A 21,917-nucleotide genomic window follows, 5' to 3' on the forward strand; every position below is an offset into this window, starting at 1 on the left:
CTGCAGACAATGAATCGCCAACACACATATAATTATACAGACACATCACACTCACAACGTGCCCAACCTTGTTTGTAGAGTGGTGTGCAGTTTTTTCCAGATTAAGGACCTGCAGATAATAATAATGTTATGAGTATGCACTTTTAGAAATGTATAATAATATATAAGAGTGCAGTTCATTCATAAATTAACATATACCGAGATAAGCTGTGTCACCCAGAAAATCCAATCAACCCATCCCGTGTGTTCAGGGTCTAACTCTGCTATCAGGTGTCTGTTCTCACTGTCATTATTCTAGAGAAAATAATAGTGACATGCAATGCTGCATGGGTAATATTGATTGATTAATGTATAGTGAAACAGTGAATAATTATAGGCTTGAATAGAACTATATTATACAGTATTGCCATAGAGAGTGAGGAAATACTTAAAGTTACAAATAAGCAGAAAATTATTTGCGAACTAACTTTTGCATTCTTGCAAGGAGCGTGATGTCATAACTAGGTTTGCGATTTTATTTTTGTAAAGTAATCAATTATGTAGTCTCTGACATTAGCCCTTGCATTATTAACCTGCATGTAGACTGCATTCGCTGGCAACATATTATTAATTATAACATCACGTGCACACTCAAGGTCCCTGGTTCAAACACTTGGAAGTTAGAACTGTTACTACAGCACAATAATTATAAGTAACAACTCACTTTGCAGACACAAAAAAAATTAGTTATTACTTTTGATTGCGTAAGCTAATAGAGTCACAACAGAAAGGAGAACTTATTTCATTCATCACAGAGTGGAAGTTACAACTTTTGCTTAAATTGGTACATCAAAAGAGTTTTGTTTTGGTTGATATGCATGTAGTGAAAGCAATATCTTTTTAAATGTAACAAAAAGTGCATGAAAACTTATTTCAATGTGTTGTGAAAGTAGCATATTAATTCTTAAAATCGCTTTTTTAAGGCTAGCCTATACCCTTGCAGGCATTTTATAGGAGTTTAGACCTCCTATAAATCACTTCTCCATGCATACCGGTACCTCAATTCAATTAAAATGGTGTATATATAGTGCAGTTATCACGTGAGCACTCAAGGCCTGGTTCAATCCCCGGTTGAATCACTTTTATAGGCTAGCTTATACCCTAGACCCTAGCTCCCCTACGTACGTCACTTGTAAATATTATTTTTGCAAGACAACTCAAGGTATCACGTTCAATCCTGCATAGAATCACTGCATGCAACAGCATATGATTCTTGTACTCTGATTATAGCACAATTCCATGTTTTTTATATGTGTACGCCAAACATACTTCTCACCTCTGGCTTGAGTAGCTTAAATAGTTTCAGTAGTCTCTCATCATCAACAGGCAACCGCTCTACACATGTATAATTATAAAGAGAACACAAATAATTTATGCAGAATATTTGCTTCATTCTACAATGTAGATCTACTCGATCTCATACCTTGGCTCAGGACATCTAAAAATTTCCAAGCTTTCACCAGCTCAGCTCTTTGCTTGGCCCTCTCTTTCTTGAGGTGCTTTTTGTTGTACTTCCTGAGAATAAAAACACCTCATTATACCACCAATTAACTATGTACAGTACACAAATAAGTGTTACTATATAACTTACCAGTACAAGTCAGCAATTATTGCCAGCAGAATAGAGGTTATAAAGAAGACACCAAAAATGAGAAACGAACCTAAAAATTGAAAACAGTGGAATTCAATATTGTAATGATAATTATCCTGTCTTGTTAACTTTTACCGAAATAAATGAAGTACCACTGAGAGTAGAAGAAGGCTGGAAACATGATTATCTGCAGAGAAACAATTCATATTCCCGTTTTGCTTTTATAGTATAATTATAGGTATCATGTATACAGTCAAAACAAAGTCCTCACTGGATAGTTCTCTGTCGTGAGTAGAATAAACATCTGGTAGACGGCTGTCCCGATGTGGTTGAATGCTCTGCAAAAAGTGAGAAGCCGAGGGAAGAGCACATCATGTACTACTGTATATACTAAGGAATGTCAGACTTATAGAATAAGACTCACCCCTCGTAGATGTTTGTGTTATTAACTGGGGAGGAGGAGCAGGTTTCAATGAATGCTGTTGTCGCATTGCGAGTTGTTTGTACTTTAGGGGGACGAAAGGCACTGAAGAAAGAAGGATCTGATTATAAATCACTTAATTGCACACACTAGATTGTTAGTGTACACCTTATGTTGACTGTCTCGATCTGTGCGAATGGCACCATGGCGAGGTGAACCCCAATGCAACTGTAGAGGAGGATGAAGATGAGGACGATGAACAGCACACCCCCTAGCTTGATTGTGATGGACTTAACAACCTGCAAAGATGGAGACTCCAAGGTAGCAAAGTCTGGATGTTATATATCAAGAGTAGATCTATACTCTTGGTCATACACATTCATGCACGGGGACGGTGCCACTACAATACTGACAAGTGTTTTTAATCAACGAAGAAGTTTTCTGATAACATAGAAAACGTGGTTTTGCAGGGCCTTCAGATTTAAACTTTACACAGGGGCTATGCACTTCTTCCCATGAGCTATCATTAACAGAGTCAGTATACACACTGAAACTAATTTAGGTGATTATGACATGCAGCCATGGTTATATAGTGTCAATTTAGTACATGAGCTGTATAGCCAATGCAGGGTCATTAACCTACATTTGTGATGTGACCAACATTCTTTGCTTTGCACACAATCATGGCCAACCGTAGACACCGAAATGGTTGTACAATCTGGTTGAATACATAATTATAGTTGTAGCCAAGTATCTCTATGTAATGCTGGTGCAGTTGTATACGAGTAATAAAAAATATATACAGACTTATGCTTGCATGAGGCAACCTGTATTTCCAGCAAACAAAAAATACACATGCAGTACATGTCTATCATGCATGTAGTTTATCACTCTTTCGTTAGCTTGAAATACAAGCGCCTTCACGCATTACTATAACTATTATGCATTTAAACTAGTGAATATAGTGTGAAAGGTCAGTGAGTAAAAAATGGTGAATTTAAAAATAACATTGCTTACTAATAGAAAAAACTTGGCAATTTATGTGCACTGTATATGAGGTATAGGTATACTACGTACATCTTCGTTCCCAGAGGCAATTTGTGCAATCAGCAAGATCCAGTCAATAGCAAAGCAACAGAAAAAGATAAACTGGACACGAATCCATGACCTCTCTTCGTATGCCAAGAACACTCTCCAGGAGAGGAAGATAACATTGAGCACAATGTCTATTAGGTACACTGAGAGACAGAGTAGGTTGAGACTCAGGGCGACATACGTCTCAATTGATTGTCTGTATAGTGCACGGAGATACAAATTAATATAAGAGCCGTCGACAAGCCTTGTTTAATTGTCACAACTTAGGTGTACGTACAGAGTTACAGCTAGGTTAAACAATGATACAGTATAGTTAGTTGTACTAACGGTTTTACGCTTGGTGGCTCAAAGAAAGCCAAAAAGCTGTGCAAGAGAACGGTAGCATAGATGAGTCTCTGAAACCACTTGTTTGTGATCACCTTGAAAGCCCTGCAATTATAGTATGATTATACAGTCAGTGCCGGGGCTTTGTTCAATGTGTTATACCAGGAGTACATCCTGGTTATGCTCACATGATAACCACAACACCATGCATGCATGATGTATGGAATCAGCTTCTCTCAATAATAATTGCAAGTGATGTATGATGCAGGTTAAAATCAGAGGAGGTCTGACATGCATGCATTCACGAATCACTAATTTGGCCTGGACGTTTCCGTTTCACATGACCGCAATTACATCATTGCACTGAGCTTGTAGCCTCATTCGTGCACGCATGTCGGACCTCTCACTCATTACCTCAAAATTTATTCCACCCGGGATTGAACCGGGAACCCTGAGTGTGTTAGACTCATGTGATAACCACTACACCATGGAATCAACCTCTTACACGAAGTTTAGGTCTGCAAGCTATAATTATACATAAAACTGCAAAGGGCAAAGCCAATATCACAACTAGCCCAAAAAGTATTGTCACCTGGGATCAAACCAGAGATCGTGAGTGATAAACCATGCACTACACCGTGTACCATGGATCAATTGCATTTACATGCATGTCTCACATTCGCGCTATTTTCTTCTTAAAGTAGTACTTAGCTCTCCCGTATCGTCCCCTCCCTGTTCTGGCGTCCTCTATGTGGGCAGCTGCAAGAATGAGGTCTCTTTCTTTACCTTGTAAGTTTTTGTATTTCTTATACAAGCAGTCGGCCTGGAGGGGGGTGGGAGTGATTAGAGATCAGAGAGATATACTCAATCCTAAACTTACAGATCTTAACTCAGGCACAATAGCCAGTGCAGGAGTTAACATTCCTGCCACCATCATTGAATCATTCAACAAGCTGCTTGCCAGCTGTTCATTGTCAGGTGAGGACCCATCGTAGGGTGAAGTTGTACTGTGGGGAGTAGAGGCCACGGCACTAACGGGGGGGGTGTCAGTGGGGAGGTTTGGGGGATTAGACAGAGTGACGCCATCAGTATTCAGCTCATCATTGGATTCCAGTGTTAGGGTGGACACATGAGAATCGTGAGGATGGTGGAGACCGGGAGTAATGCGTTCCTGGATAGTTAGATTGCTTCGATCGTCATGGCGATAATAGTTCGAATCACTGATAAATACACTTGCATCAATCATGGCCATGCAATGAAAATGTAGAATAGAAGATGTGCTTGTTACTGATAGTCATCCAAACTTGTATAGCTATGCTTGAACTGCGTTCACTTGTTTTGCAACTTTTCGGCACCTCATGAGGTGATGAGCTAAGTGATAACTGAAACATGCAGTCATACCAGTGCGGATCAATCAATAGCCCTAATCAATTCACTTACAGTAAACCTGCATTGACTACTCTACACCATTTACCAGTATAGTTTGCAAATTATCTGCAATAACACAGTGCAATTACATAAATCTGAGAATGCAAGGGAGAAAATAAGATCCATAATAAGGATCATGAAAATAGTTGAGAAAGGAATGTAAAATTGCCGTTTGCGAGAAAGTTTTACAGTTTTCATTATGCAACAGCTGCCTCTAGAGACCTATCCAGTAAGAGCGGCCATTGGGGTTATGTAAACACGATTTGAACGGCTCAGTCAAACACCATTCATACCACACTTTCTTCGCAGAGCATACTCTCCACATGTGAACTGTGATCTTAGATGATGCTGGTATATACATTGGATCCTGCAAACAAAGAGAATACGATTATTTTGTGATTTCAAAGATACTATATATGGGCAGTTATGTGGCTGTATCGATATTCAATTGGATGACCGTTAGTTTGTAAGGATGACTGTGTGACTTCTACTTCGAATGCCATTTTATTTTTGGTACCCCTCACCTTAATGGGGAAGAATATCGGGAACCAGGAGATCATTCCAGTGGAGTGAGTACGGGGGTGAATACCTGCAGCAGCCAGAAGAGTGTGAATGTAATGTACAACTGTGCAAACTCAAGAAATGCATTTAATATGTTTGCTACTAGGCATTGCATTGTGACTGCATGACTATAAAGGCTGAGTTGATATGCACATAAAATGTGTTCGTCAGCCAAAACATACATTGTCAAACATTATATAATTATGTTGGCTGGAAATACAAACACTGTGGTACTGCTTACTCAGTGTGATGTCATCATAGAGGATGGTGTCAAAGTAACCAGCGAACCCATGGAGCACTGCTGCTTCCTTGAGGTCAAAGGTCATTGCCAGATAGCGCTCATTATTGATTGGGTTATCTGTGTACAATTTCAAAATAGTTAACATTCTTCTGGGCAATCAATACATGGCACATTTAGTATCACTATTTACATAAACGGGTTAATTTAGATCTAAGGACAGTCTGAAATCATTCTTCATAAAGGTATGTAGTTTGATTCATACACCAAACAGACCAGAGTCTCATACAATCACTCACTATAGTTAGGGTGGGTGAATGTGAAGCATGGCACCGGTTCAGCTAGTACATGAACATTCTGTAGTCTCACTACGTAGGGGGTCTCGTAGTGGGAGAACTGGTAGGCCTGCATGTGCAGAAGAAGATCATATCGGAGCAGTCTAATCACTTATTGAATGGTTCGTAATGCTTTGTCGGTTAAAAACTCTCGTGTGATATTTTTTTATTAGTCACACTGACTGTAGCCTATGTACGTAAAACAGAAAATGGCATTTTACCACTCTATCAACACACATTTACACATTGTATGTACTCTTCATACACCTTGTCTTTCTCTTTGCAGCCGGAGACTGCAATGTAGAGTTTGGGGGACGAGATGGGGGAGAGATAAGAGGTGTATGAGCACGGTATGCTGATACCGTCACCTGGGTAGGCAGCAAAGGTGGAGTAGTGGTTTGGCAACTAAACTGTATGGTTGTATCTAACAGTTCAAGAACTCTTTTACAGAGGATGGGCTAGGGCAACCTCTCCTACAGTCAATTTTAACGCATCTTAGCCTCATGCATGCAAATTGAGGCTAACGTAATAATGAATGCATAAACTATGGAGATACACTCACTCTTAAGGAAGGACTGAGCCCCATCCAGACATTCTGGGGAGAGCTCGTTGTCACTAAATGACCCTAGCAGCTCACTCACCAAGATGTCTGCCTGCATGTATATTGGGTGGGGGGGGGGGGGGGTTAAGGAAGACTAGCTAGCAACGACGTGCATTTCGATAGTTGTAGAAATAAACCATACGTACCTTTTCGGGGGCAGACCATTTTCTCATATCACATGACACCACAGTCACACGGTCGTCCCAGTCTTCAGAGGCGCGGTTGAGGAGTCTATGGGGAAAGGAAATACTCTAAAAACCAATTGACTGTGCATACGGACAGTCTATAACACATTAACTTTCATGTACCCACACCTCTCACTTCCGTGACACACAATCGGTATAAAGACCTACTACTTTGACTACTTACGTGACAACAGCCCCAGGGTTCTTCTCCACAGCGTAGATCCTAATCTCTCTGTCCACAGATTTGGCTGCCCTCAGGGACGCGTCAACCAGAGGGCCCCTGCCAGCACCCACCACCATCACAATCCTGGGAAAGGGGATGAAGTTGTAATCACATTGATTCTTGGCTAAACTGACTAACCAAAAGCAATTGGTATAATACACAAACACATTGGCAGGGGTTCTTTAAGCTCAGGTTAGCAGGTGATCTTTTCACCCGCTGCTTGGAGCAATATGATCACTCCTTTAATACATTTATTCGGAGCCCACATTTTCACCCGTGCACTGGTATAAAATCCTAGAAGAAACCCTGGTATGAAAATTAATGTTAACATGCCCTTATAATTAAGAGGTACAGTAATTCATGATACAATTCGAATACCAACGTTGTTGTGGAGTCTTTCATCTCATCAGGTACTCTGTCCGTGAGGGCCCTAGCAACAGCCTGGGGATGTAACACCATAATTATACGAAATACACTTAATACGTACATGTTTATTGCTAATAATACATGATCACTATCAAGTGAGTTATAATGGTGCACTGAGCTTAGAACGGATCTCAGATAAATTTGTTTTTACAATCAATACTGCGGTCTTTACCAAGGTTAAAGATATGATCTTGATCTCTATGTTGTTCATACCATCTCCAGGCAAGAAACGTTATCTGGATAGTGCACACTTAAGTGTCTTTATTTGTAATGCTTCTTACTTAAACCTATAGACAGGTACATGTATAGCTCCATGCTAAAACAGCTGTTATTTGCAGATGCGCATGTAATTTCTTGAGCAACTTATCCGGCTGGATAAGCAAGGTTTTGCTATACCCACATAGGTACGTACCTTTTGGGCAATAAATGCTTCCAGGAGTGCATAATGGAACAAAATGAATGCTTACTTTCTCGTACTGGACATATTTGATTGGGTCTTTCTCGAAAATCTCGTAGGTCTGAGAATCCAAGTTATCCATTAGCGGCTAATAAATAGAATAAAGTACATGTGAAAAATGGAAGGGATTACATACTGTTAACACATCATCAAAGTTGATTGAGATACACATTTTTTACCTGTAGTGGGTTCTGTAGGTAATCCTCGTAACCTTTAGAGAACTTCTCAATCAGAGATCGGGAGGGTCGCGACTAGGTGTGTGAAGAGGGCAGCACTTAAATGATAAAATAATCATAATAGGATAGTATACATACACACACTTTCCACACATATACGCTAGGGAATTCGTACGTATGGGAGTACCTGATAAATATGGTTCAAGTACTGATAGTAGGAGGGGATTCCATACTCTAATTTTGATGCACCAGTCAGGAGTAACTGCACATCCAGCTGTGCATTATGTATGGAATGGGGAGACAGGATACATGTACATAAACTTACAGAAAGTGCTGGTACAAGAGCAAGTGTCTACACGTGAACAAACGACGATACACTGAAACCCCACCCCTTCAAAAACACATCATAAGTACCACCCATACATCCATCTTGAACACCTTCTCCATAGAAAGATGGACTCATCCATGGAAACGCTCTAACCATTCAATCACCTTGAACACCTTCTCCATGAAGGCCTGATGTATGCGAGAGAGGACAGGGTATCCGCGTTTGTTGTTCATAAACAGATCTGTTGATAAGACGATGGTCTTGAGAGGTTCCCCACACCAACGATCCACCTTACTCAGTGGAGGCAACTCAGAGCACAGTTCAAGGGCTAAGCAAAGAAGTTTTACAACAATTAATGAACATGCATGAACATGTACTGAAATATACAGCAAGTCAGATCCAATACAGCAAGTCAGATCCAATACTGCGTAGTGCATAAAACTCTACCCACCCACTCCCAGTTTCTTATTTTGCGAGCACAGAGTAAATAGTGTGTTCCACCACTCCCATGGATCTTCGTCATTAGCCTAAGAGAAAAAAGACGCATCCAAGGTTGCCATAACAATACTGGTATATTAATATACGAGAAGGTTCGCAACATATCGTACTTGACTCTTATTAAAATTCCGTAATAATTATAGCCATGCATACACATGAACGTACTTGGCCTTGACAACTCAGCTCATCTTGAGGCGACTTTATAGGAATTTTAATCCAAAACTGCAGAGAACAGACATAGAAAGTCTTTATACTCTACCTACATACATATAAGAATGATGGGAAGACTACATGTAGAAAATCCTAAGAGGGGTAATGACCTCACACTAGTACTCACAATGTGGTGGTTAGACTGCAGAAGGTAACGACTTATGCAACGGGCCAGGTTGGCACAGTCCCCGCTGGTGAGGGGGATCATGATTACCGGGACGTTGAGATGAATCGCCAACGACAGCTCCTCATGGAATGCCTGTGTACGAAAGGAGCAATCTGATTTCTAGGAAAATTAACTTAGCAGATTTTGCTTTTGTGAGATTAATAAATACTGGTATGCTGTGTACACTATCTGTCACAGAGTATTTGTATTAAGTTACAGTGGAACCTCCATTAACGACCACCTTCGAAGAGCAACCACTCGCTCAGGGTTGGATTGAAACCAATGACTACAACAATGTAAAGTAACCTCTCACTCAATACAACGAGCAGCTTTCTAGTTCCCAATCAGCTTTAGCAATTGCCTCCTAGAACACGAACAGCCACACCCTAAATCAGCAAAAACTTTGAGATGTGCCATTATTTTGCACAAATGTAAAACCTGGCTTTAGCTCATCCCTACAGCCTTTTCAAAACTTGCACACTATTTGACCTAGAGAAGTTATATATAACAAAGTTCCAAGATTCATTTGCAGCAGCAATTGACTCATAGGGGATACATGTGGTTGGCAATCGAAACCTCTCAACTAAGACCACCCTCTCGTACACCAATGGTGTCCGTTTTACAGGTTTCACTGTACAATTTCTTGGAGCAAGGAAGCTAATAGCCTACACAATAATTATTTTGCAATGGACCATCATAAAATTCTTAGCTGCTAAGTAACACTCACTTTCTCTGAGAGTCTTCGTTGAGTATCATCTTTGCTATCCAGTTGTATCCATGGAGAAAGTTTAGTAACCGCCAGAGTCGACCAATCAGATGAGTTTATGACCTTGTCACTGCGGGTGGCCGGGCCGGGTCTAGTGTAACCAGGTATGAAGTACTCCCTCTTGTAGCGAGGGTGAAACAATGGAACTGACACAAAGTCAAACCTGATGTGCATGAGATTGGATGGTGTGTGGTGCGTTTTTTAAGGTGCCTAAGGCTTCATTGATCGATGCAAACAACTGAACAGACATACAGCATTTATTTTGCAACACTGCACATACTTTTTTATATTGAAGTTGCATTCATGATTAAACTGTACAAAAAACTGTACAAAAAGCTTTTGTATTGCTTGCAAAAATCATGTTCACTTTAAAACAATGCTCATGGCTTACCCATCTTGGCCAGCAAGCTGAATTGTCTTGGGGAGGTCTGGCACACATGTGATGTCTCTACCACAAGACACAGCTTTGGACATGACTCGACTAAAGTATTGGGGAGACTCCACTGAACAGCCACACAGAACAGCCACGTGGGTGAATTCTATCACATGATCTCAATTGATACTGATTCAGCACCTTTCAGGGGGCGTCCCTAACAGTTGGGGACTTACCCTAGCCCTGTGTTGCTGAATATATATAATGGAGAACTGATATAAAGCAAGAGTTCATAAGGCAGAGCCAGTTGTTCGTCCCCCTGTCTCAACTATTACCCCCCCCCTTCCCCCGAATCTTCACCATGCTTAGACCGCGGAGAGCCAAACAGAACCCTCTGCAAGTATGTTGGAAGGACAAAATATCGTTGTCTTTGATGTAATTGTCTCACCATCATGTACTCATAGGTACAACAGGTTTTCTTGCATGCATTGTGCAGAATTACACATTGTAACATGCACTCATTGTATCACACGTGCACACACTCAGACACACGAGATTGTGGGAATTCTGCCTTCAGAGGAGGCAGCGATTCAAAAAGCATTAATGGCCTCTATTACGAAGACATCTTCTGAAGGTCAGGAACCCTATAATAATAATAACATAGCTCATTGGTATTATAACCATCACAGATAAAGTACCCCAACCACTCTCTTTATTGTCGCCCAAGAAGTTAAGACGTTCAATGAATACCCCACTGAATCTACAGAAGAACTCACGCAGCAAGATACATGTACTCTCCACCTCACCTCTCTCAGCAACCAGTACCATCAGTTTCCTATCCACTGACTCCCACTCCTCTGGCACTTGGACCCCTAGCCGTAAATCACCGAGATTAAGAAATCAAAAGAAGCTCCCTCCCAAGATTATCGCCCTAAACAAGGGACCACTGAAAGTTAAACAACGTTCAACCCCTTCCAAATCTCAGCCAAAAGTGTCTCCTAAAACTAAAAGAGGAATGTCCACTTTGAATAAAACCAACCTAAATACAAGGTTGAAATCGATTCACAAAGCTAAGAACACAGCTAAGAACACTCAGCATAAGAAGAAGGCCATGTTGATCACTTGTGCAGTGAGAAAAAAAGCTGAAAAAGAAGAGCCAAGAAATGAAGCTGGGCTCACAGTAGATGAAATATTGATGTCTGTTGCCAATCACAGTATACCGCAAGAACAACCTTCAAAGCCCGATAGTCCAAAGCTCAACAACCCCAAGAGGAAGAAAGTATTACCACCTCCTAGTTTCAAAACCGTAAAGCATAAACTAAAAGCACCACCAAAAATTACACCGTCTCAATCTACACATTCACCAATTACCCCCAAACGCACCCCTAAACTACCTTCACCAAAAGAAAAAAGCACCACAAACAAGAGCCTGACAAAACTGTCAAAAAAACTGAAAGGATCACCTCCAAAAAGTCTGGTTCTAACATCCCAGCCTGACACCACAGCCCTGGAGGAAAGTGAGTACTACAAACCTTGCTGTATAGAAAAATCATGTATATAATCCTCAGCACATACTGACTGTGTCATTCATGTACGTACACTACACAAAGGGATGAAAGTATTCAGATTTCTAGCATTACCAGTACTGTGCTTAATATTATACGGATTTTATTGTTGTAGGTCAAAGTTGTGTGCCCAGGGAGGGCTCAGGAAAGACTGTTATCTCAACTTCACCTAACCAACAGAGCCCAAACTCTTTGTGAGATATTGTACTAGCAGCTTGTATAACTTCATTATTAGATAATAACCACTCATGCATAATAGTGCTATGTATAATTATTTATGGTGCCATGATATAGAAATCTGCACTGAATCACAGCACGTGTACATCTTATCTTTATGTAGTTCGTATCAAGCTCAGCGCAAGTTTGCCTCCAACCAGTCCCCCCCAACAAGGCCGATTAACCAGGAGCTGGCCTCACCGCTGGGACTCAAGGAGACACCCAAGACTGAGGATTTCCTGCACTTCCTCTGTCTGAGAGGTACAATGATAGTATAATAAAAATCGTGCTATGGACTTGATTGTCAGTCAAACGCCGCTGTACTGTACTGGGTATTGGGTATCAATAGATATAGTGTCAACTATAATAACTAATACACGTACATTCTCGTACGAATTACTGTCATTAGTTGGCTAAATTTATTGTCTATAATTATACTTACATGTATGTCTTGATTGTCACGACAACTTATTATGTATGCTCCCATGTACTCCGTATGTTTACAGGCAGTAACTTCATTCCTGAACACCTCAAAAAGTTTGAGTTTCCCTGGACGCCAACCCAAGAATCTAGTGCTACTGGTAACAAGGTAACTTTTACTGTTCTCGAAGGAACTTTCACTGTCCTACATGCATGTCAATAATAAATTACAACTGTTTAGCAGATCAAAATGCACATTGCATTGCATTAGCAATTACTTACGGTGTAAAACCAGCATACAGTGTTATTGCATTCACTTAATGTTGATCATTTCCTTAGACCGACAAGCCCGCTGTGGGGCTGAATCTAACTGCCAAGAAACTGGACTTCATGTCAAGGTGACTCGTTACATAAATATCCGAGCTTTTTCAACACTATAATTATTCCCTGACTTGTATGTTGACGAATGAGTGTGTATTTGGTCCTGAGGGATGTGTACCAGTAATTATACCGTATAGCAGGTATATTTGGCAAGCGTTGTTTTGGCCGATGAAGCAATAATATATAAATTTGGCGACTTAATTTAGCGACCCTTAATTAGATTCGCTAAAATATTTTTAGTATACCCGCTATACGTTGTCTACAAGCAAGCGCACATACATTGTAAATACATACATGTACATGCATAGTCACCAGTTTCATACACACTTTATAGGATGCTGTAGTCTATACATGTTGTCGTCAGTTCAAATTTTATGTAGTAATAATTATGTTAATCATGCAGGATGTCACTCAGTTAGGGTCATGTGAATTAGGAGGATGTTATTGAGAAACTTGATCTGAGTATTAATATTTTGTTCTTTTTGTATGGATTTACATTATTATTATAATTATACTCACGAGTCATGAGATCATTTGTTTCTTACATTATACTGTAACAAGATGCTCATAGAGCATTCACCCCGTGCATTGAGCTTCATGCAATATTGCACAGCGGCAAAACAGATACAAATAACGTTGTACTGTAATGGCCTTATGTTTATCATTATGGGGAATGATTGCGAGTGCAGCAATTGTAATGGCACTCTTAAAATGGTGGCCTGGTTCCATTTACCAGGGTACATACGTTATAAGCCATTAGCAATTGAGACGCAAATGATAAACACAGGTACATGAGCCATCAGAAATTAACGTACACGGGGTACTATACTAAATATAAACGCCCTTGCATGATTATAGTTCTGAAAACAGGCCTGATTTAGAAAAAACACCCACTTATAGTTATAGCCCACGTTTTCACAATGATTGCAAAGAGCTATACTATTAAAAAGAGGGACAGTCTTTGGCTTGATGTGTAAATGTTTGAACGAGCCATTTGCGTTCTTAGACACAACTGTGGAGCTGTTGTAGTTGCGACAGTCTTAAGTTCCGGTGTTCATTTCCACCATGCAAAGCAAAAAACTTGCTACGACATAACAAATTATATATCTGGTGGAAGCATTTGGACTTGGGGGAAAAAATGCATCATGCCTCTCTAGCTTTCTACCAGTACCAGATTTAATTTTTGACACAAATTCTTGGCAATAAATAGTAGTGCATGAAGTATCAAACAAAAATGTACAAGCCTGAATGCTGTGTGCATATCTGGGAAATAATAATTAGTACACAAACGGCTGTCATTGTTGATAAATTCGGCCACTAATATGATTGTAACCACGATAACAGATATAAACGAGTGAAGAGTCTTTGCGAACAAGTTTGTCCATGGATGGACCGAGATCAACGTGCACTGGGTCCAGATCATGTGATAGATGGTCCTTGGTCATGTGGCTCACATAGCACGAGCTATGGTCTCGAGACGGTATGGGTGGTACCACACACCTCTGGGGTTGAGTACCAGGGTGCTTGCGTCCCATCACACTGGCCTGGTATCTACAAAGTGTGGTAGAAAGATGTGTGTCTGAAAAGTATTTTGCTACAACTAAACAAGACAAGTGGTATATAACCAAAGGCTGCATCCCAACATTTCGCCTATACATGTAAAATTATTTATATACAAGCAAAAAATATACAACTACATGTAAATACTGAAAGCACCGTGGGTGCTGATGCCTCGGTGGAGGTGCCAAAGCTACATAACATAAAGCTACTAAGCTAGCTTTTATACACACATTGATTATAATAATTATGATGAACGTTTTTAATTTTACTGCATGCAAAATCCAGGGAAACTCAAAGAGTGGGTAATAATCGACGATGATTGTTATTAAAAACGATCGATGCCAAAAGTTCAAGTCTAAAATTAATGGCTACAAGTCAGCAGAGCCTTGCAGCTCTCTTCTCACTCTTGCAGCTACCAATAGCTAGCGTTCCAATGCAGAGCTAACTACTGAGTAGCAACAATCGGTAAACCAAGTTTGGCTACGTGTTCTTCTGAAAAGGCTGCAATGGCATTCCAAGTAAGCAAAACTAGGCATAACTCGAGAACAAAGCATTATTTTGCAAATCCACGAATTAATATCCAAGAAAACATGACTAGAAGCCTATAGAAACTCTTACTTACACTTCATTGATCCTTGTGCAGCTGTAGCAGTCTACACAGACAGACAGACACACACACACACAAACACACTACCGTATACCACGCTTGCGCATGCGCACCGAGGCATAAAAATGTGCCTAGGTATATACATACATACACACCTGTAATTACGATTATTTCACAGTACAGCTTGCATGACAATTAAATTGTGTGTCAAAACTACAAGACTGTGATACAGTTAACTGAACATACCTGGAGTACTGGCTACGTCCAAGGATGTAACACTTCTCCTCAATGCAAGCAACACTGTTCACGTCGTAGTGCTGCGACGCCAACAGCTCATTCTGTGAGGGAATGAATGGAGTATAAAATGCACAGTCATGTATGCAGTACAATGCACAATGTCATACATTCCTTCAATGCACAAAATTAAAAAAATCACATGGTCATTGAGTACAATAGGTGAGCTAATATCTAAATATGTGCAGTAAGCTATGTGGAAGTCAATCCAATCATGAGACGTACAATGGGTGCTATTAATGTCGAATCAGTGCACTAGACAGAAAAGATTACTGTACTGCACTACAAACCTTAGTGAAAGTCATCCCGGAGGTGGCAGCAGGTTCCACCTCATCAGGACGGTAGTACCAGAAGATGGTCATCATCACGCCATCTGGAAACGCAGAATGAGTACACACATGCATGACTGTGTGTCTAGTCAAAACTACAAAGCACTATCTCAACCCATTCACAGCCAAGTTGTGACCATTCATCAACCAGAGTACAAAGTAGCCACACAATTACAAAAGTATAGGGCTTCTTTACAAAATTAAGGGCTGGGGCAAGGTATACCAACCTACACACAATTAAGATGAACAATAGTCTTTAACTTCTACAGTATAACTTGACATCTGTCCACTGGTAACGTTGACAACCGTTGAAAAGCCATACATAAAGAACTAATGTTCGGACGTTAGCTACATGCACATTACATGACATAATTATAACAAGAATGTTTCATAGATGACACAATACCTATTGGCGATATATTATTGAAAACTACACATTTAACACACACACACACACACAAAAACGCTACCTCTTTCCCTCCAGATGGCTGCGATCTTCCCAATGTAAGGTCTCTCATCCGTGCCTGCTCTCAGAGTCACGGTGTCCCGAACAAACACCATCTATAGACAAGACAAACAACAAACATTACAGCACATGACGTAGCGACTATAAGGCTACAGGAAGATAAACACTTCCAAAGGAATTCTTGGTCGGTCAGATGCAATGATGACTAAGGACATGGTTTCTCACCTTTCCCTTCCTTTGTATACCAATGTAGTGCTCCCGTGTATTGATGACAGTATCCTAGAGAAATGTACAGTCATGGAATCAATACCACAAGCATTCTTACAGTAGCTTTGATCGCTTTTCAGCAATGTAAGCGCTTACATACAACGCGTAACAAAATCTACCATGATAGAAATTGTTGCGGTAAGGCTATCCATGCTGTAAACGCAGCGTTCAGGCAGCCAGGTGAGCAGACTAGGAACGCAGTTCTATATAGTGCGCTTCACATAGCTAGCACGTGGTTAACAGGATGATTACAGTCCTGATCAATAGAAAAGTATGCCCAGAGTAAAACAGACTATTAATGAGAAACAGCAGGTATACGAGACTACCCACTTGTCATGAATGTTTATTAGCAGGAAAGTACCATATAGTGCAAAATTTTCGCTTTTTCAAAGGTTAGCGATCTAGGTTCACAAAATGGATAACGGAAGAAGCAACGTCATTTTACCAATGACTCGTGTGCCATAATTTGAGGATACAAATGATGTAATATTGTGCTTATCTAGTTAGCCAATGACCATAGACACCTCATGCATGATCTAACTAAAATATAGTCAACGCACAGACATACCTCTGTGTATTCGATCGTCTTTATTGGACTTCCAATAGTCATCCAGCCATTGTTGCTCTAATAGGGTTTTACAGTACATAACAGACGAGCACAAACTATGCATAATGAGCTGCCATAGTCTCCAGTGCAAGCTATTCTCTTGCGTAACAACATAGTTACAAGTAAATCTACAGCTCTTAGTAAACATGTATAATTATAGTAATCAATACCCGGCTTGCAGGTTTTGTGAGAGAGCGGTGAGCAGCAAGTGACTTCTCCACCTCTTTACCGACTGTATTAGCCATGGAGGGGACAATCATAGGTAGGATGAACTTGGGCAGGTACAAACCATCATTCGTAGTCGAGTAAAAGACCTTTATTGCAGTTGGATGGACTGTCGACCCATCATACAGCAGTCCTGATCTGTTAAAATCAGGAGGTATCTCCACCTCAGGGTGCTGGATGGCAACGTATTCCCCAGCAGGGAGATTTCCACTCCTGGCGAGTTGGCTCAATGCAGCTGTTAGTCTATCTTTCGGTTTGACTTTCAAAGATTTCACTGGTAGTTTTCTTTCTGGTTCCATCATAGCTGTAACACGAGCTCTCGCATTCAAACTGGCCATTCTCTGTGACCCTGAAGTAAGTCGTAGTTTTTTGGGTTCAGGTTCGTCCAGATATTTCTTTCTCTTGTGATTGGATTTGTGTTGATTTAATTTTGCTCTATGGAGCTCAGGTACTGAGGTATCTTCGAGACAGTGGAACTTCTGCTTTCTCTTCCTTGGTTGTAAGCTAACTGACTGAAGGGTAGGCAAATCAGGTAGCAGCTGCTCCTTGCACACCAAACGCTCCTCAGAAGTTCTTTTCCCTAATTCTTGCTTCTGTGGTACACTTACAGCACTTGAAGACTCTGATGAAGATTTTTCACGTGGTTCTTGAGGCTTCTCACTGTCTGATGGAGTGCCCCCCTCTAATTTTTCTCTCGGACTCGGATCTAGGGAATCAGTTGGACGTGGAATACATAGAATCTGATGAAGTGTGTTTTTATTGTCCGACTCTTGTTCTATTGCTCGCATACATTTCTTAGTTTCTTGTACATCATTCTCTGTCTCGTGTGAACTTTTCTGGGCCTTGTTGAAGGCAATTGGAAGTTTTGAAGGATTCCCTATGAGTGCTGGTGACTGTATATTAGGTGGAACTATACTCGGAGCTTGGGATAGAGGAGTTGCAGTTGATGAACTGGTACAGGGGCTAGTGTGAGGTAATCGAGGTAATATTAGTCGATCTTGTGAAGGAGACGTTTTGGGAAATTGGAGGTTCTTAATGTACTGTAGAGTTAATTGAGTTGTATAGTTAAAAGCCTTTATCGCTTCTATAGTTGTTGGCAACACTTTTTTTAAAGCAGACTGTATCTCAGTACTGTAACCTGACACTCGACTAACATGCACTCCATTCGGCATGACTCCTATCAGAGACGCTGAACTGCTAGGTTGTGTGGAAGAGGACATATCAGTCATCAGTTGTGAATTGTGCACTGGTGGCTTTGCATTTTCAATCCCAACAGTTTCTGGTGCAAGGATGCATGCACGATTGTGGTTGCTGGCAACTGGGAGTGTAATAGGTTTTTCCAAAGAGTCCATTTGCGATCGTGGCTCATACACTTGATTCGTACTATTGGCTGATGCCATTGCCAGCATTGTCTATATCTGTGGTATTAGAGCAAAAAATGGATAATTATACAGTTAAATTCAGCTATACGCAAAGGAACCTATCTGTGTAACACTGATCAGAACAAGCACATGCAAAGGAGCTAAATAGTTAGTGTATGAGTCCAAATATAGGAGATCTAACTTTAATCTAACAAGACTTTTGTTTGGGAATTCAGTCTTCTTTTTTAATAGTTGGGATCCGGGAACGAGTGACACAGTGGTTATGGTGTAGTTCTTTAACTTAGAATCTTACGTTTCTTGTCCAAGAGACTGTACTGAGTATACAGCCCTGATTGATACTATCTCTAGCTAGTTAGCACTATGAGTTGATATTCTGTGCTGACAGTATTACTTTAATTTCAACAGAGCTATAATCTAATATACCACACGTGACCCTATTTGCGGGCGAGGTCATCCGTTGAACCGAATCACGTGTGGTGTTTTATTGCTTAGTCAGCCAGAGTCAGCAGATCCATAAAGAAAGAAAAGATGAATCCTTCAAAGAATGTAATTAAAAGGTCACGATAATTAGCTAATTAGAGCTAAGGTTAATCGTGTCCTCCCTGGATCCAGTCAAAAGGTGAAAAGGGCATGGCACAGTGGGCGTGGTGTTACAGTTCTCGATCTCCGGCCTGAAGATGAAGTTTTCACTGTTCTGCTGTTCCCAACTAACAAGACGTGTCAAAGCCAGTCTCGATTTATTTACATTACAATATATGCATACAACTTCACTGGAATGTGCTGGGCACAACAAATGGTCAAAGATAAAGCGAAAGAAAGCAGTTGCAGACATGGAACGAAGTCAATACACTCATAAATACGTCCAGAAAATAATATCCGCCATTAAAACAGGAGGAAGTACTGATCCAGACAAAAACTTGAAACTTGGGAGTGTTGTTCAGCAGGCAAAATCTGCCGGTGTTCCAAAGGCGAATATTGATAGTGCAATGAAGCGAGCAGTAAATAAGATGGGTAGTGGATCAGCAGAGGCTATTTTACTGAATGGAAGGGGGTCCAGTGGCTATCTCCTGTTGATTGAAGCAGTGACAGATAATATCAAAAGAACACGACCCCAATTGAAGAGCCTCTTGGAAAAGAATGGGTGAGCAATTTATAACAGTTGTCTGGTTCTCCCAGCATCATTTTGTCTGGATATGGAAACCTAGTAGATCTGTCACGATACCCGTAAAATAAGATCCCCTGGAACAAATTTTACAGCAAAATATGCACCCCCTCAGCAAAATGTGGACCCCCTCATTAAAACACTGTCTAACATCTTATTTAGCTTCTATAATTAGCTAGTATCCTGCACACTTCAAGTTCTCTGTAGTACTGGAGTTTGCAGAATCTTTGCAACACATGAATAAAAGTGTTAAGCACTGTGGTTCCTTATATGGGAAATGCTCACACATTTAAGTAGTAAAACAGACCACAGTATGTACACAAAATCCATATAAGGAACGCGTAACGCTCTACGCTTTTACTGGTGTGTTGCAAAGATTCTGCAAACTCCAGTATATTAGCAACTACCGAATTATTATAATATTTTCCGGGTGAAAAACCTTTGCGAATGAGCCAAATCAGCAGAAAATTTGACCCTTTGCAATCTAACTATTGCGTTCTGGCAAGGATCGCGTGTATTTACTAGTAATAATTTAGGATTTTATTGTTGCAAATTGATCAACCATCGCAAAGCTCGCAAAACATTAGTAGTACGGTATATAGTGTGATCCTGCAATGGCAGTGCTGCATGCATGAGCCCCTGGCCCTATATAGATCTAGTAGTGTCATATCCCAACTCCAGGAAGCTATGGAAGAAACCAACCTGTCCAGAAGACCCTATTCTGGACTTGGCTACCAGTTCTTGTATCCAGTATGGTGTACCTACCCAGGGCTTAGTCTAGAGCTGCCAGAATGAAAGTTAAAATGAAGATGTGTTTTTTGAAAAGAAAAGAACAATAAGATGACGGTTGCATGTGACATCCATAAACGGTACCACCTCTCCGTCAATGGTAAATATTTCCTCAGGTGTCAAAGGTTCTATATGAAATATTTACCATCGACAGAGAAGTGGTACTGTTTATGATCTACAACTTCACCCACGGCTTGCCAGAGTCATCTATCGGAAGAGAAGAGAACAAACACTGTATACAGGTTTGAGCAAACAAACAGGGCACCATCTTCTCTGCCTAGAAAGTAAAAAGATGGAATCAATTCCACTGAATTAATGTTGATAACAAGAAGGCTATATAATTATACTGCAGCAAACAGTTTTTTATGACTGTCATGCACTCGCCAAATAATTACTGTGCTAAGTGCAAGAGATGGTCCCATGTACATGTACAGATTTACCACAACTATTAATGTGATGCTGCTTTACACTATATCACTTGCTGCTTTAAATATGGATTTTGTGTGTTCCGGGAGTCCAAATTTGGTGTGACATATCTATATAGTATTAATTGCCGGGATAACATTAATTTTAATGACTGTATATTTCTCTAACACTTTGCAGTGCTGTTCTTAGTGATCCGGGCTCAGCTACCTTTAACTTCGAGCATAAAGCTCTTGTCCAAGTACCAATCTCTATCTTTCCTTCATTGACAGACCCTCTTGAGCTTGCCATTGAGATAGGGGCTGAAGATGTAGACATAGTCAACAGGGATGAAGCAAGCAATTCATCAGAAGATGAAACAAACAATAAGAGTGAAAGAACCGCAGATTACAACTCAATTTCATCAAACTCTAGTTCAGATTATCAGTTTAAATGTGACATCACTGATTTGCGTCAGGTTTTGAAGTCACTCCGAGAGAAAGGAGTAAATGAATTGACAACCAGCTTCGAGTATCTACCCAAGATATTAGTGGAATTGTCAGATGAAAAATATGAGCAAGCGAATCAGCTGGTGGATGTTGTTAGTGAACATGAAGATGTTGTTGAGGTTTATAGCAACTTTGCATTGGCTGAACAGACCAGTTAATTATCACTTACTGTTGTCATAAATTAATTATACTTGCAATGTTTTGTGTGATTTGAACGTATGAGACTACATATAATTTATTGGTGAATATATATTTTTATAGCCACTAGAAGAATATATATGTACATATACTACAT

The 21,917-nt window shown here is 40.3% G+C and overlaps 6 protein-coding genes and 1 non-coding gene across 8 annotated transcripts in view; 3 read left to right on the top strand and 4 right to left on the bottom strand.

Moving 5' to 3' along the window:
• LOC135342019 (dihydropyridine-sensitive L-type skeletal muscle calcium channel subunit alpha-1-like) overlaps positions 1-4,836 on the bottom strand; it is a 12,868-nt gene extending 8,032 nt beyond the window's left edge. Inside the window, exons 1-14 of the mRNA XM_064538705.1 lie at positions 4,351-4,836; positions 4,148-4,293; positions 3,474-3,575; positions 3,129-3,342; positions 2,695-2,769; positions 2,220-2,350; positions 2,055-2,156; positions 1,902-1,968; positions 1,766-1,817; positions 1,631-1,700; positions 1,463-1,554; positions 1,316-1,374; positions 199-294; positions 68-109 (exon numbers count right to left, since the gene is read on the bottom strand). Of these exons, the coding sequence (XP_064394775.1) occupies positions 68-109; positions 199-294; positions 1,316-1,374; positions 1,463-1,554; positions 1,631-1,700; positions 1,766-1,817; positions 1,902-1,968; positions 2,055-2,156; positions 2,220-2,350; positions 2,695-2,769; positions 3,129-3,342; positions 3,474-3,575; positions 4,148-4,293; positions 4,351-4,722 (1,620 nt within the window). The 5' untranslated portion in view covers positions 4,723-4,836. The remainder of the gene's footprint in view (positions 1-67; positions 110-198; positions 295-1,315; positions 1,375-1,462; positions 1,555-1,630; positions 1,701-1,765; positions 1,818-1,901; positions 1,969-2,054; positions 2,157-2,219; positions 2,351-2,694; positions 2,770-3,128; positions 3,343-3,473; positions 3,576-4,147; positions 4,294-4,350) is intronic.
• LOC135342031 (uncharacterized) overlaps positions 1-21,917 on the top strand; it is a 90,738-nt gene that overhangs the window by 46,931 nt on the left and 21,890 nt on the right. The window lies entirely within an intron of this gene.
• Trnav-aac (transfer RNA valine (anticodon AAC)) lies at positions 3,893-3,965 on the bottom strand. The gene has a single exon. It is a non-coding gene; the product is annotated as a tRNA-Val (tRNA).
• On the bottom strand, positions 4,950-10,619 carry LOC135342034 (protein arginine N-methyltransferase 5-like). The gene is made up of 18 exons (XM_064538721.1): positions 10,460-10,619; positions 10,030-10,231; positions 9,264-9,395; positions 9,092-9,148; positions 8,880-8,955; positions 8,593-8,756; positions 8,288-8,374; positions 8,104-8,175; positions 7,935-8,012; positions 7,424-7,482; positions 7,003-7,125; positions 6,780-6,864; positions 6,595-6,685; positions 6,300-6,400; positions 5,997-6,102; positions 5,701-5,817; positions 5,423-5,487; positions 4,950-5,265 (listed from the first exon to the last, which is right to left on the bottom strand). The coding sequence occupies exons 1-18, from the start codon at positions 10,540-10,542 to the stop codon at positions 5,113-5,115; spliced, it is 1,851 nt and encodes a 616-aa protein (XP_064394791.1). The 5' UTR covers positions 10,543-10,619; the 3' UTR covers positions 4,950-5,112.
• LOC135342042 (neurofilament heavy polypeptide-like) lies at positions 10,677-13,544 on the top strand. 2 transcript variants are annotated; one of them, XM_064538732.1, is made up of 8 exons: positions 10,677-10,841; positions 10,988-11,075; positions 11,131-11,958; positions 12,122-12,200; positions 12,347-12,483; positions 12,729-12,811; positions 12,982-13,040; positions 13,427-13,544. In XM_064538732.1, exons 1-8 carry the CDS (start codon positions 10,803-10,805, stop codon positions 13,440-13,442), a joined length of 1,329 nt encoding a protein of 442 aa, XP_064394802.1. In that variant the 5' UTR covers positions 10,677-10,802; the 3' UTR covers positions 13,443-13,544. The 2 variants fall into 2 exon arrangements, with proteins under 2 accessions (XP_064394802.1, XP_064394803.1); XM_064538733.1 differs by having other exon boundaries at positions 10,691-10,905.
• Positions 14,199-19,210, bottom strand: LOC135342030 (uncharacterized). Its single transcript, XM_064538718.1, has 8 exons — positions 19,053-19,210; positions 17,324-18,796; positions 17,115-17,171; positions 16,505-16,558; positions 16,284-16,374; positions 15,775-15,857; positions 15,437-15,528; positions 14,199-14,574 (listed from the first exon to the last, which is right to left on the bottom strand). The coding sequence occupies exons 2-8, from the start codon at positions 18,785-18,787 to the stop codon at positions 14,319-14,321; spliced, it is 2,097 nt and encodes a 698-aa protein (XP_064394788.1). The 5' UTR covers positions 18,788-18,796; positions 19,053-19,210; the 3' UTR covers positions 14,199-14,318.
• LOC135342052 (probable transcriptional regulatory protein Pmob_0807) lies at positions 19,342-21,878 on the top strand. Its single transcript, XM_064538741.1, has 2 exons — positions 19,342-19,901; positions 21,315-21,878. Exons 1-2 carry the CDS (start codon positions 19,438-19,440, stop codon positions 21,778-21,780), a joined length of 930 nt encoding a protein of 309 aa, XP_064394811.1. The 5' UTR covers positions 19,342-19,437; the 3' UTR covers positions 21,781-21,878.

This window comes from Halichondria panicea, chromosome 9 (assembly GCF_963675165.1).
Source record: "Halichondria panicea chromosome 9, odHalPani1.1, whole genome shotgun sequence".
In the NCBI taxonomy this organism is placed as follows: domain Eukaryota; kingdom Metazoa; phylum Porifera; class Demospongiae; order Suberitida; family Halichondriidae; genus Halichondria; species Halichondria panicea.

Bases quoted from the DNA above. Each gene is read 5' to 3' on its own strand.
- LOC135342034 (XM_064538721.1), bottom strand. From the start codon at position 10,542: ATGTCCAAAGCTGTGTCTTGTGGTAGAGACATCACATGTGTGCCAGAC. The intron at 8,375-8,592 runs GTGATTGAATGG...CATAATGCACAG, and splicing joins TCATGGAGAAGGTGTTCAAG to CTGGATGTGCAGTTACTCCT. The intron at 7,483-7,934 runs GTAAGCATTCAT...TTACATCCCCAG, and splicing joins AATATGTCCAGTACGAGAAA to GCTGTTGCTAGGGCCCTCAC.
- LOC135342042 (XM_064538732.1), top strand. From the start codon at position 10,803: ATGCTTAGACCGCGGAGAGCCAAACAGAACCCTCTGCAA. The intron at 10,842-10,987 runs GTATGTTGGAAG...GCACACACTCAG, and splicing joins CCAAACAGAACCCTCTGCAA to ACACACGAGATTGTGGGAAT. The intron at 11,076-11,130 runs GTCAGGAACCCT...TAACCATCACAG, and splicing joins TACGAAGACATCTTCTGAAG to ATAAAGTACCCCAACCACTC.
- LOC135342030 (XM_064538718.1), bottom strand. From the start codon at position 18,787: ATGCTGGCAATGGCATCAGCCAATAGTACGAATCAAGTGTATGAGCCA. The intron at 17,172-17,323 runs GTATTGATTACT...AAACCCTATTAG, and splicing joins TCACAAAACCTGCAAGCCGG to AGCAACAATGGCTGGATGAC. The intron at 14,575-15,436 runs GTATGTTCAGTT...CACACTTTGTAG, and splicing joins GGACGTAGCCAGTACTCCAG to ATACCAGGCCAGTGTGATGG.
- LOC135342052 (XM_064538741.1), top strand. From the start codon at position 19,438: ATGAAGTTTTCACTGTTCTGCTGTTCCCAACTAACAAGACGTGTCAAA. The intron at 19,902-21,314 runs GTGAGCAATTTA...AACACTTTGCAG, and splicing joins AGCCTCTTGGAAAAGAATGG to TGCTGTTCTTAGTGATCCGG.